General features: G+C 38.3%; 1 protein-coding gene across 2 annotated transcripts in view; it reads right to left on the bottom strand.

Annotated features, from left to right (window-relative positions):
- Positions 1 to 14,873, bottom strand: part of LHX8 (LIM homeobox 8) — a 32,964-nt gene that overhangs the window by 15,488 nt on the left and 2,603 nt on the right. The window contains exons 1-6 of one of the 2 annotated variants that reach the window (XM_017888979.1): positions 13,206 to 13,272; positions 11,467 to 11,553; positions 10,895 to 11,056; positions 7,074 to 7,195; positions 4,834 to 5,054; positions 4,224 to 4,327 (exon numbers count right to left, since the gene is read on the bottom strand). In XM_017888979.1, the coding sequence (XP_017744468.1) occupies positions 4,224 to 4,327; positions 4,834 to 5,054; positions 7,074 to 7,195; positions 10,895 to 11,056; positions 11,467 to 11,541 (684 nt within the window). In that variant the 5' untranslated portion in view covers positions 11,542 to 11,553; positions 13,206 to 13,272. Of the gene's footprint in view, positions 1 to 4,223; positions 4,328 to 4,833; positions 5,055 to 7,073; positions 7,196 to 10,894; positions 11,057 to 11,466; positions 11,554 to 13,205; positions 13,273 to 14,873 lie in introns of those variants that run through there. The other variant, XM_017888978.1, reaches the window with a different exon arrangement.

Genomic DNA, 14,873 nt, shown 5'->3' with positions numbered 1-14,873 from the left:
TTTCACAGGTAATCTGAAAATGGTAATATGCTTTCATTTTTTAAAACCTATAATTCTGATATACAATTTTTAAAACTTATGATTCAGATCACATTTACCTACTATAATGCATGGCTTAAATATTTTATGCATGTTTAACCATAAGACTATCTACAAGATTTAAAATCTCACTCTTTTGCTTTAGCTGCTGCTTCTACTAAGTGGAGTTTTGATAAGACAGACTTCCACTCATGGCCTCCTGGAAGATCAAGCAAAATGAAGAGACCAGAGGTTTGAGGAGAAGGTTCCAAATCTCTTCTCTGCCATTCCCTTGGTGGTTTGCCTTGAGGAGTTCCTGCATTCTTGAATGAGGTTTGTTGTAAAAGTTAAGGGAGATAATGTAGATAAATGCCTGGTATAGGACTTGGCATAAAAGGACGTCCACAGATATTATTCCCATTTTATATAATTAGTATTTATAATTATTTTCCCATAGAAAAGTGTCTACCTACAGTGGTTTCAAATTTTCACAATTATAACTTTAATAATAAATTATCATATCCAACAAAAGTTATCAACCTTGTAATTATTAAAATGATAACCAGTCCTTCATGGGAACAGACCATTGTGAAAATAGAATATATTAGAGATTCTATTTTAACTAGCCACCTTTAGTGACTGAGTATTTTTCCAAGTCTCTCAGAAGTACTCTCATCTTCTGACTTAGGGCATTGTGTGATCTTCATTATAATCCAGTGAAGAACCCAGAAAGCAAGGCTCAAACAGAGATATTTCTTTCAATTGCCTTATCCTTCATTCATTACTTATTGACCATGTACTTTATGCCTAAATTAAGAAATCTAATTTATGCCTAAATTAAGAAATCTAAAACAATCATCCATTTGGAAAATTCTTCTGAATGAGTCTAGATTTTAATGCTAGAGTGCTTCCCACTGCCATGTTCCCTTGGAATATGTGTGTCACATCAATGTTTCTTTCCTAAGTCAATCTCAAAATAAAAATTCTCTCTTGAAACACTTGTATCCATCTTAAATACTGGCAGGTCTTAGAATACTAAATGTGATTTTTGAAAAAGTTGCTTTTATTCATTTGTTAACACTGCATAAATGTCCTTTAAAGTCTGAGCAAAGATGGATACTATGTATAAGGCACCCAGCAGTGTGGTAGGTGTTCAACAAATGTTACTTTTCCTTAACATGTAACAAATGCCTCAGTCACATTAATCTTTTAGAAAATATGATTTCATTATCTGCAAAAATGCCAGAAGGAATCATATATGTGTATAAAGCAAGGAGTAATTTAATTATTTTGTAATTAGTACAAATCAAATTTATGACAATCATATTTAGGGCAACTAAGCTCAAAAAAATCCCACCCTTTTCAGGGGACACAACAGACCTTTAACATCAAATTATAGAAGTACTCCCTTTACCACCTTTAAAAACATATAGGAATCTGCTCAACTGTAGTCAACCAGTAGTTTCCTGTTAACTTTAAGGCACACTCAATTATTTCCTACGCAAAAACCATACAATTGTGTTCATTAAATGACTCACTGCAGTTTGTTAAAAAGACTAACACATTAGTGTCCCATAGACTCACATGGGACATGTATATCTCTTCAGAGTCTCAAAATATTTTGTCTTCCATTGCAATTATGTGTAGAAATATAAATGTCTGGTTCAGAATGATGTAATCAGGAAGTCAAGACAAAATATTTCCTTTCCACTTTGATGTTGATACCAATAGACCCCAGGGAAGCAATGCTTGAATGACTATTTCATATCATATTATGATGCCAGAAATACTGACAAACACTTTAGGGCAATACGTATGTTTTCATATATTCACCAAGTTAGTTTTCATAAAACACATAGGCTAATTTTTTAGAAAATATAAAAATGTTTTAGGCAGCATAGAGATTCCTTTTTTTTTTTTTTGGTTGGGAGGGGCTCCAAAATCAAAATTCATTGTTAATGCTTACCTGAAGCTGATCTGCTGTAAAGCTGGTCCGAGCTCTTTTGCTGGTTTTGGATGGTTAACATCTTGCTCTGTGAGGAGGGCACCTTCCACACTAATGCCATTACCTGCATTTAAAAAACATACTATATATGTTGGTAATTCAAATGGGTATACCCATCTTGCAATAACAGGTTTCTTATATCTCTTGGCTTTTGTGTAACTGTATATGTTTTCTAGATGGCAAAACCCCTTAAGTTTTAAAACATACTACAGATATACTGTACAAAACATATTCCATTTAGAGGCTTGTGTATTTGGTGAAAAGTTCAAAAAATTAGAAGTACATATCTAAGGCCCAGCAAATACAGGACAACAACTATTTACAAAAGAAAAGCAAAATCCTAATCCAAAGCTGCTGCCTGAGAATATGGCACAAAACTAATACATACACCATGGCTTTCCTTGTAAATAAACAAATAGAGACCATCATGAACAGTAGAGTACTTAATGAGTTTTACCACACTTCTACATTGTACAAAATAATGCATTAAGATTACCTTAGGAAAAGTTATTTTATTCCTGTATTTACTGTCTCAAAAGACTCAAAAGTATTTAAGTACATATTTACCATTTTCGACTTCTCTTTTAAATTATCCAGCATGCAGTCATAATGCACTCTGCAGAGGACTTTCTCTTCCACCAAAGCGAACTCCTCTCCTGTGGAAAGTTGCCTTTTGCAGGAAAAGCAGGCAAAGCATGCCAAGTGATAGACATTCCCCTTGGCTCTCCGGACCCAGTCAGTAGAATGGATGTGTCTCCCACATCGAGAGCAGCGAGTTCCATACCTTCTACATTAAATAGAGGTGTGGAAGGTAAATATTTTAATGCCTGGTGAGATATTCATCAGTCAAATATTAAACCAGCACATTATGTTACCCCATTGAAATAACCTAAGTATTTAAATATTGTGAGAATGAAACAAGAATCAGTTATTCTTCTAAACGTCAGTATAGTAAGCAATCAAGATGAGACAGGGTCACAACTCAAACCTGTTTATAAAATAAGACCTTTTCTCTGTTCCTCTAAAAGAAGATCGAAGTTTTCTTTTAAAATGATTATTAAAATTCCTTTTGTTGTATCAAATATCAGTACATTTACAAATTTAAAGAATCAAGATAAACACACACACTCTCCAGACTGAAAATCTAAAAGCACAAAAGTATGCTGAAGATATTTATACTGAAAACTGAAGATATAATGACTTCTTAAAACCGAGTTAAGATGATTAAAATGATTTAAATATCATTTTAGGATGTTAAAATACGTAAATATTTAATATTAGATTATCAAAGAATGTACATAACAGAAATTCTTCACCCTGGTGGGTGAGAAAGGAAAAGTCAGAAATGTTTCCTTTGGTGAAAAGCTATTGTATTGCTCTCCATAGGAGGAAGGAAATATTTTCTAAATTTTCAGAGTCCTAACTGGACATTAAATGCAGGTCAATCTTAAAATACCAAAGTTATATGTAAATAGTTTTTTTCTTACAGCCTGAATGACTAGAAACTCTTCGTCATGTCTCCTATCACAATCACAGTCGTGGCCCTGCATGTCCAAATCACACTAGATTAGTCAGTGTCTATTTATTGATAGATATATCTTTAAAGCTATTACCACTTTGTTTTTTTAGTTACTCTGAAAACAGAATTCTAAAGATAAATTTCACAATATAATACGACATGAAGCAAGGAGTTTAAAATCCTAAATAACTAGACTTTCACTTGTCGAATCTTTCAAACCAAACCTTTCAAAGGGCTTTAAGTTACTACAAAATATTAAGATTAGCCTATCCCAAGTGAATGAGGAAGCAAATTATTACTAATATTAAAGTAATGAAAAGTAAACCCGCTGAGAAATATGCCTTTTTGGTAATTATAAAATTTTGTGATTTTATAAAAGACTCTAGGTCTCATAAATTATTTTAAACTACCTAGCAATTTTTATTCAAATTAATCACTAAACTCTTTGAAATCATTTTTTGAAATGGAGTATAAACATAATTAGTATTACAACCTTTATTATAGTTTCCCCATCACAATGAGCATTTTTTATTTAGAAAAGTAAATAAAGAAAATATGTTACAATTTTTAAAAGTCATTCTTGAGAAATATTTTAATTTCTAGACAGTTGTTCACACAGAATTATATCTTGGAAGANTTGGGAGGGGCTCCAAAAATCAAAAATTCATTGTTAATGCTTACCTGAAGCTGATCTGCTGTAAAGCTGGTCCGAGCTCTTTTTGCTGGTTTTGGATGGTTAACATCTTGCTCTGTGAGGAGGGCACCTTCCACACTAATGCCATTACCTGCATTTAAAAAACATACTATATATGTTGGTAATTCAAATGGGTATACCCATCTTGCAATAACAGGTTTCTTATATCTCTTGGCTTTTTGTGTAACTGTATATGTTTTCTAGATGGCAAAACCCCTTAAGTTTTAAAACATACTACAGATATACTGTACAAAACATATTCCATTTAGAGGCTTGTGTATTTGGTGAAAAGTTCAAAAAATTAGAAGTACATATCTAAGGCCCAGCAAATACAGGACAACAACTATTTACAAAAAGAAAAGCAAAATCCTAATCCAAAGCTGCTGCCTGAGAATATGGCACAAAACTAATACATACACCATGGCTTTCCTTGTAAATAAACAAATAGAGACCATCATGAACAGTAGAGTACTTAATGAGTTTTACCACACTTCTACATTGTACAAAATAATGCATTAAGATTACCTTAGGAAAAGTTATTTTTATTCCTGTATTTACTGTCTCAAAAGACTCAAAAGTATTTAAGTACATATTTACCATTTTCGACTTCTCTTTTTAAATTATCCAGCATGCAGTCATAATGCACTCTGCAGAGGACTTTCTCTTCCACCAAAGCGAACTCCTCTCCTGTGGAAAGTTGCCTTTTGCAGGAAAAGCAGGCAAAGCATGCCAAGTGATAGACATTCCCCTTGGCTCTCCGGACCCAGTCAGTAGAATGGATGTGTCTCCCACATCGAGAGCAGCGAGTTCCATACCTTCTACATTAAATAGAGGTGTGGAAGGTAAATATTTTAATGCCTGGTGAGATATTCATCAGTCAAATATTAAACCAGCACATTATGTTACCCCATTGAAATAACCTAAGTATTTAAATATTGTGAGAATGAAACAAGAATCAGTTATTCTTCTAAACGTCAGTATAGTAAGCAATCAAGATGAGACAGGGTCACAACTCAAACCTGTTTATAAAAATAAGACCTTTTCTCTGTTCCTCTAAAAGAAGATCGAAGTTTTCTTTTAAAATGATTATTAAAATTCCTTTTGTTGTATCAAATATCAGTACATTTACAAATTTAAAGAATCAAGATAAACACACACACTCTCCAGACTGAAAATCTAAAAGCACAAAAGTATGCTGAAGATATTTATACTGAAAAACTGAAGATATAATGACTTCTTAAAACCGAGTTAAGATGATTAAAAATGATTTAAATATCATTTTTAGGATGTTAAAATACGTAAATATTTAATATTAGATTATCAAAGAATGTACATAACAGAAATTCTTCACCCTGGTGGGTGAGAAAGGAAAAGTCAGAAATGTTTCCTTTGGTGAAAAAGCTATTGTATTGCTCTCCATAGGAGGAAGGAAATATTTTCTAAATTTTCAGAGTCCTAACTGGACATTAAATGCAGGTCAATCTTAAAATACCAAAGTTATATGTAAATAGTTTTTTTCTTACAGCCTGAATGACTAGAAACTCTTCGTCATGTCTCCTATCACAATCACAGTCGTGGCCCTGCATGTCCAAATCACACTAGATTAGTCAGTGTCTATTTATTGATAGATATATCTTTAAAGCTATTACCACTTTGTTTTTTTAGTTACTCTGAAAAACAGAATTCTAAAGATAAATTTCACAATATAATACGACATGAAGCAAGGAGTTTAAAAATCCTAAATAACTAGACTTTCACTTGTCGAATCTTTCAAACCAAACCTTTCAAAGGGCTTTAAGTTACTACAAAATATTAAGATTAGCCTATCCCAAGTGAATGAGGAAGCAAATTATTACTAATATTAAAGTAATGAAAAGTAAACCCGCTGAGAAATATGCCTTTTTGGTAATTATAAAATTTTGTGATTTTATAAAAGACTCTAGGTCTCATAAATTATTTTAAACTACCTAGCAATTTTTATTCAAATTAATCACTAAACTCTTTGAAATCATTTTTTGAAATGGAGTATAAACATAATTAGTATTACAACCTTTATTATAGTTTCCCCATCACAATGAGCATTTTTTATTTAGAAAAGTAAATAAAGAAAATATGTTACAATTTTTAAAAGTCATTCTTGAGAAATATTTTAATTTCTAGACAGTTGTTCACACAGAATTATATCTTGGAAGAAACTTTACATTTAAACTATAGAGAGATCACACAGAGAAAATGTTATCTAATTTCAGATCTCATCTAAAATCTCATCTAATTTCAGAAACTGAAGATTGGACAAAATAAATAGTTTGAGGCAGAATTAGATTTGGTGTATTTATACAAGAATGGTCAATTCTTCTGAATACTATGGTTTATCACTGTGTCCAAACCCTTAGAATTGTATAGGTTTATAAGTAGGGATCATTCTATGGTAAACTGGTAAAAGCATAACAAAATCTTGATTTTTCTCCCCCATAATGATTTTATTTCATCTAACCATTCCCACCAAACAGGGGCTTCGTCATAAGTCATTTTGTTTTTCATACTTTTTACCTATGCACAGCAAAAAAGTTTCCCTGTTTGTAATGCCTCAAACTTTCACTCCCCAAAGTGAAAGTATTATTTAAAATTAACTTTTGTCTACTGAATTCCTAAAAAGGATAAACATGCTTATTTATACACATTATATCTCAAACATGAAAGCACCCTCATTTTGAAATTTCTTAAATATGAAAACTGAGCTTCATTAAATAAAACTGAACAAGAAAAAGCCTATTACAAAAGCCTCTTTGCATAATAATTTCTTCCAGTATCTACTAAGAAAAAGCTTCAGAGCATACCTGAAATAATCAAGTTTGCAGAAAATGTCTTTGTCTTTAATATAACAGCTGGTATGCCTTCCTAGGGAGGTTCTGCAAACACTGCAGGAGAGACACCGGACATGCCAGCATAGGTCATTCACCTGTGATGGGAAGAGAAGCCACTGCAATACCATATTTAAGAAAAGTATTCATTGGTTTTGTGTATTTGGCAATTTTAAAAACTGGCCCCTTAATATATTAACACATGCTCTGAATGTTTTCATCCAAAAGGTGTCATTTTTATAAACACGTATCTGGATATATTATCTTTTAGACCTCAACCAAAAATTTATACTAATATGTGCCACATTTTGTGTTTATAATATTTTCTATTCCTTTGAAGAATTCAGGTTGCTTTTTCTTTCTTTCTTAAATGGAATCTTTATGAACACAGGGAATAATCTGGTTACTTTAAAGTCCTACATGCAGGTTTTTTTGTTATATTTTACCAAGTTCTTCCCACCATGAAACCTTGTAGTTAAAGAAGACAAAACACACACTCTCTCAATCTATTTTTTGGCTAAATCATTATAAACTGTATACCCCCTAAAAGACAGTGAAAAAGTGGTTTTGTGAGATAGTTACCCATACAGGACAGAAATTGCTCAGATAAATTTAAATGTTGATGTAGTAGAAACCCGGACTCTCTTCTAACATTAAACATTGTACAGAAACAATAGAAGTAAGTAGTAAAGTATATTGGTAAAACTGCTTACTGATTTGGCTACAGGGGAAAAAAATAAATTTAATCATAAGTGGTTCTAAAAAAGCACCCAATCATTGTTTTCCACTTACACTTCAAGTAGTAAAACATAAGATGGTGTTTAATAAGGTCAGTATTTTATACTTTCTAAATAGGAACCTGAAATACTGTCAATACAGGGAACAAGTCATAATTACTCTCACTTTATACTGTTGCCATTATATTATAAGAGCTACAACTTTAGCCCTGGATTATGAAGATGTGTATTAGATAGAACTGGCTTGCATCCAATGCAGGCTCCCAAAGTGTGCTCTTGTTAAGTGGACACAAGAACCTGATTTATGCTTAATTGAATTTCATGTAAAAGAACAGTAACATACAAAACACCAGTTACACCCTAAAATGGATCCAATGACTAAAATAGGAAAACAAATGACTGTGAGATATGGTTTTTGCTCAACAATTCCATAATAAAGACTATGTGTCTATCAAATTAGAACTACTGTCCAACGTGTTTTTCTCTGATATATAAAAGGTACTTCGAAGCTGAAAGTTTTACGGACTTCTCATTATAGTTATGTGTCTCTTTCCAAAGCATTAATGAGAGTCTCATTTTGATGACATTTGAAAAGTTTTGGTCTTTACAAGAACTTAGAACTTACATGCTCACTATAGACAATATTTAAAATAACAAAGAAAACAAATAAATCTGAGGAAACTGGGATAAATAATATTAACAATGTTGAATACTATCTTGGAAATAAAAAAGTATTTTCCTCATTTTTTTTCCTAAAATGGAACCAATCAGTATAAACTTTAGAAAAACAGGCTTCCTTTAAACTTCCACTGGTTAGGGCCTTCTGTATTACAGTCTTACCCAGGATTTTGTTTTGTTTTGTTTTGTTTTTAAAGCAAGGCTTTAGGGCAAGAGCCATGGCCTCTCTCTTACTCCCTTCTAAAGCCAGACCTGGTTGTCACCTTTTTTCAAAGTTTACTTTCCCCCTAAAATGTCTCTTTATCTTCAATTTCTTTGCTAGGGAGTAAAGTAAGGTGAAGAGAGGAGATTCTGGAGACTATAAACCTACTATTGATCTAATCTGTATATGTCTAAACATATAACTTGGACCAAGCCAGAAAAACCTACCCAAAGGACAGAGCACTGAAGTATTAGACAAGGCAATAGATGCTTCTAACTCCTGTCATACTTTTCTGTTCTAACTCCATTTTATTTGCCTCGCAAGATAGTGTTTTTCTATATTAGTTACACCCTCAAATAATATTTCTATACTAGGTCTAACTTTAAAAAAAAAAAAAAAAAAAAACAGTGACTCAAGTTAAACTCAAACTTATCTGCAGGAAGTACTCAAAATGGAAAAAAAAGTTAATAATTCAGTTTTTGTCAATCATATAGTATCAAGCTTTAGAACTTACACACTAAAGAATACAAGAAGTGGTACAATAACACTGCATATGGAAGACTTCATTGGCAGGACTCCTGTCCTATTACAAAGGAAAGCTTTATGTAACTCACTTAGATTGTTATACAATACAAAGATATGTGTGTATATATACATATATACACACACACACACACACACAAGATTAACACTAGAAACTATTATCTATTTCAGAGGGTGTGTTAAATGTCACTTCATCACAACTCTTCTATATCTTCTCTGCTGTGAAGTGTTAGAGCCTTCATAGGTCTACTCAGAAACATTCTTAAAGATTATGGCAATTATCGAGAGGGCTCATTAAAAATAAGGTGCTAGTTTTAACCCAAAAGATGATTTTGCAATATACAAAAGGCTCAGTTTTAGCAACATGGAAAGTGGAATCTTAAGAATGCAGATTTAAAGAGAAAGCCAATGTTAATTTGCCAACTTTAAGAATCAACCACCAAGTAAGATTAATTTAGTCATTTTAAAATGTTTTTACCAAAACTTCTTTTCGCATTTTGTCTAGGTTTTATCTGTAGGGTAGCATTCCCATTCTACAGATGAAGAAGCTTTCTATGTTGAGGTAGAAACTTAAAGAAACCCATTAACATGAATTTTGAACACATACTCTCCATAATTACTCCTTTTGAAAACCTAAGCAGGGTGGGGAGAGAATAGAAAGTGAACTGTTTTGCTACTAATTCAGTGTAGGAGAGACCATTATTTTAAACAGTGGTTTTAAAAAGCTATTTAAGTTGAAACCCCATGATATTCTGATTAAGACACATGGGACCATGATCCTGTCTGCACTGAGGTGGATAACTGTGGCCTGCCAAAATTTCTAATCCAAAATTCCCCAATATTTTAAGAGAAAAGTAAAACAAATTAAGACAATCAACTCTCAAAACACACTTGAAACACTTCTTCCCAGGCTGTGTGTGTCTAACTTTACATCAATTTCCATTTTCTCCCCAAGCACTCGAGATGACAGCATTGAGTGGCCTAGAAGTATTAGACCTTAATAAGAGCAGGAAGGTATTGAAATAGTTTTTATTTAAATGCACCTATAAACTTTTACTTTGCAAAAGCCTCAGGTAACTGTAAAAAACATAGGACTGTTATTTTTAAAATTTGTCCAGAAAAGATCCTTTAAGCTACTTTACAGTGGCTCTCACCAAAAGAGACACTGCAAAGGGGAATCAGTTAATACATACCGACTTAAAATTCTTTTAAGCAGGCATGGGCGTGGACGTTACTGGGGTGGAGAGACCGCAGTCCGTTTAGAGGGAACAAAGATATTTAAGAAAGGAATAATATGATGGGGCTGGGTAAAAAATAACTAAGCAGGTTTCCGTCTCAGAATGGATAAGGGTTTTTCCACTTCCCTTCCACTACAAGTCGGTGGCTGACTCCAGCGCATCCACACCAGGATGTGTCACATATTAGCTGTTTTGCAACGACATAGAAGAGTCTGGGATTTCTTCTCACTTTATCTCACCGCATGAGTTGCCCTAAACTGGGCTAATTTTCTGCGAAAACCTATAACCTCTATCCAGAACTTGAACGGAAAGGTTGGTTGGAGGAACATTACTTTTTTCCCAGAGCTCCCACGCTAAGCCCGCTCCCCCTTGGGCCTCGCGCCCGAGGCCCTGTCTTACCTTGAGAAGATATTTGTCCACGATCTCCAGGCCGCAACTGTTGCATACACACTTGCCAGGGGGGCAGCCGGAGCCCGAGGCCATGGACCGGGGCGAGGACGACGGGGACAGCGGGGCCGAGGAGGAGCACGAGTCCTCGTCCCCCGCTCCCTCGGGGCTCACCTGCAGGAAACCGCGAGGCGCAGGCGGTTCTAGATCCCTCCTCCCCTTCGCATCCCACCTACCCACACGGGCGGCCCCACCGCCTCCCCTCCCTTCCCCCTGGCCACCCAACCCCACCCACAGCTTCTTGAGGTTAAGATTCTCGCCCTCTTCCCCGAGTACAAGCTCTGGCCACGCACCCTCCGGGGCTGCAGACCCCTGACCTTTCCGGACCCCAGGAGTCTTGCGGTCCTGCCCTCCCCGCCCGCCAGCTAACCTTCCCACCCCACCCAGACCCTCCCCGCCCCGTCCTCCGTCCGCTGCAGGAGAGGCCAGCTGGGCCCTGGAAAGAGCGCGGGGACAGCAGCCCTTCGTCCTGCCCCGCCTCCCTACGGCCAGTCTTGCCGGCACCCGAGCCCCTCCGCACTCACCAGTTCCTCTTCCCCGGCGCCTTTCCGAGTCCTCCCGGCCGCCAGGGCTGTAGTCCGCCCGCACTCCTCCGACATGAGCCCCTGGCACTGCGGAGTAGGAGGGGGAGAAAGTATGGAGAAACAGATCAGAAGTTCCGAGCGTGCTGCGCGCCCCAGCCTCGACGCGGGGAGCGAGCTAATGAAGGCCCTCAGAGCGGCGGGCAGCGCGTGCAGCCGTCACGGCGCCTAAGCCCGGGCGCCGCGGGAGGGCTGGCGCGCAGGCTCCCTCGCTGGCCGCTGGCGGCCGCCACCCGAGCGCCGGTAGCTGGCCCGAAGCGCATCGGCGCTCCCCGGGCTCCGGGTCCCCGGCGCTCACCCGGGCACGTCGGTTCCCCGCCCCCCCCGCCGAGGATAACAAGTTAATAACAATCATCCCGGCACAAAGCACTTTCTTTCCAGACGTCAATCATAGCGGAGCGGGGAACACCGGGCTAAAGGGGGTGCGGGGCAGGGGGAGGTGGAGTGCGAGAGAAGAAAAGAGGATTGAGAAGGGGTGGGAGAAGAAACTTGATTTCTTTAATAACCTCAATTAAAAGAGCAAGACACATATATATATTTTAAAAGGGGGTTTTTTGAATAGGATAGCCCGAAAGGTGAAGAGGTTTAATAGGATACTTGAAAGCTAATTACAGCGGGATTTAAGAAGCCTGGTGTTTGTTCCGATGACAATTTGAATGAAAATGCTTCAGATTAAACCGAGCCAGCAGCTCTTTCGTAAACTTACAGCAATTAGAGTCGCGAGTGATTTACACTCGTTTCTTTAAGGTGTAAATTGCCACTTATTGCTCAGTAAGTCAACATTTGAGCTACTAAAGGATTATTTTTAACCAGCGCAAAAAGCGGGTAGAATAATGGAAAATATCCAGCTGAATTTAATTTGTGCCATTAAAAGAACTCACGCAACCTCGGACAAAATGTTTTAAAGAAACAACGCGCGTTACTCAAGTGTTTCTAAGTATTTGCAAGAGTTTTGTTCTTAAACGAGAACGCAGCGTCTCTGGGGTTAGACTGCTTTCGTTTCCAAAAACTCTAGCTCTGGGGCGGGTGGGTCCCCCGAACTCGAGCCGCTTACACTTCTGCATTTCTGACTGTTCGCCTCCTTTTCCCTCCCTCTGGAAGCACCAGGCAAGATACCAACCTGGGGGCCTCCGGGACCCTCGGCCGAGACCCTCCCTTTCTGGGGTGCGCTCCCTACGCGGGACCCAGCGTAGCTGCACTGAGGCCGCGTCCTCACACACAAAGGGAGTTTAAGCAGAACAGCTCCGCGTTCGCCTGGTGTCCCCAACCAGCTTCAGAGCAAAGAAATAGTCAGGGGCGTCTCGCGCGGGTCCTGCTGAGGCACTCAGGCTGCTGATGATTTCAAACTTAAAACACCAAATACCCATAGGTCCTGCCTCCAGAGTGAGGTGAGAGCTTGTCAGGTTCCCCAGTCTACTCAGACAAACCGCGTGACTCGTTTTGTGCCCTGCGGTTTTCTTTTGGCATTTTAGGTAAAATGGCTCTCCCGGCCAACCCTGGGATCCCAGAGGCCTTTCTGGAGCCCCGCAGAGGGAGGTGTGCCTCAGGGCCAGCAAGTGTCCGCGGGCAGCTGAGCGAAACGAGCCGGGTCTCCGGTTCCACCGACAACCGCCCAGTCCTCCCGACCCACTCTCCCGGACAGCCACGATCACCGTAGCAAACAGAACAAAAGCACGACTCACATGGACCTGAGAGCGCCTTAGGCTCGAGGCTTCATCTCCCAAATTACAGTCTCCATGTCTCAGGTTAAGTGAGCTTTTGGGGAGGGAGTGCAATGATTACTGACTAACGCTACTACGTAATAAAAAAAAAAAATTGCCGGGTCTGAAGATGAGGCCGTTACAGGTAGTTTCTGAACTTCGTTTAGGAGCCCAAACAACTCTAGTTTCAAGGACACTGCGATTCAGCGGGTCTGGCCAGGCGTCGGCTCGCTCACCTTCTCAGGGGGAACTGCCAGCTCCGGCACGTCCTTTTCTTCTAGTTTACACACAAACATCTGATCGCTCTTCCAATACATGGCACTGCTAGGGCTGCTTATCACATACCAACTCCAGAGGGTCAGAGGCTGTCCGTGTCTGCGGATCTCCTCCCTCCCCCGCCCCGATCCACTAATAAAAGCTGATGCCGAGAAGGATAATGCTACAAGTGTGTCTTCGTCCAAAGAGGCCGCTGTGGCCTGACCACTTTCTGATGAACTGTTTTTAAAATTCCTTTCCCTACTTCACTGAGCTCCGTCCCTCCAGGAAAAGAAAAAAAAAAAGTTTTGTTTTCCAGAGGGTGGAACCTAATATAAAGGGAGGGGGCGTGTGGAGGAAAGTCTTTTCCTGGAGAAATAGCCTCACCTCTTCAAGGAAAACCCGCCTTCTCTTCATGTTAAAATCTTTATCAGGACACGCCAACTGACTTCAGGTTTAGTATTAAAGAAAAAAAAAAAAAAATAGGGGATGTCCTGTTAACTTGACTTCAAAAAATCTGCTGTCTGCATTTGCCATAACTTTTAAATTCTCGCTCCCCAACCCAAACCTAAACAAAGATTCAGGTTACATCTCTTTCTGCAGCAAGCAGAAGGGGAAGTGGAGGTCTGGGTGACTTGAAAGTTTTAGTCATTCTCTTGAAACTCGCAGCTCTCCGGTCTAGCCGAGAAAGGCCACCTCTCCTGGCAGCCTGGGGGCTGACTTATCTAGCAGTTCGCGCTCCCTTTCCGAAAAGTTTTCTCATTAAGATAAAGAAGGAACATCTGAGCAACACAAAAGCTTATGATTTGCGACTAGATTTGAAATCAAGGCCACAAGAAAGACAAAAGTATGTTGCTAATGAGTATTGCTCTTTCATCTCCTAGACAAAATTTAAGCCCTAGCAGCCTTGGTCTACTGCCTCAAGTTCTGACTGCGGGCGGGGGAGCAGCGGAGGGAGGTACTCAGGGTACCGTAATTTTGATTAAGACTGGAAGGTGTGTTTGTTTAAAACAGACTCTTTGTGGTATAAACTTTATTTCATTATTTAGTGCATAAAGACAAATTTGGCTAAAAGATTACTTTTAATGATTTTGTTTCCATTTAAAAAACTAAACAAACTTCTGAAACTGAGACCTAGGAGTCTATTTCTTAAAGGCCTTTAACAGAATCATAGGATTTTGCTTTCATTCCGTGGAAATATATATGTAAACACACACACACGCACACACACACATGTCTTATCTCCTTGCCTTGTTTGTATAGAAGAAAAAGATCGAAAGGATCTTGCCCAGAACCCAGCTCGGTCAGCAGCCGGCTAGCGGAGGAGATAGATAGCCTTTCCCGTGGTGAAGTGAGCCTGCGCAAGAGTCTGGGACCGAGTTACCACTACAAATT

This window comes from Rhinopithecus bieti, unplaced genomic scaffold, assembly GCF_001698545.2.
Source record: "Rhinopithecus bieti isolate Rb0 unplaced genomic scaffold, ASM169854v2 scaffold_18142, whole genome shotgun sequence".
Lineage (NCBI taxonomy): Eukaryota > Metazoa > Chordata > Mammalia > Primates > Cercopithecidae > Rhinopithecus > Rhinopithecus bieti.
Note: the sequence above shows the minus strand (reverse complement) of the source record. Positions and strands in the feature narration are given on the sequence as shown.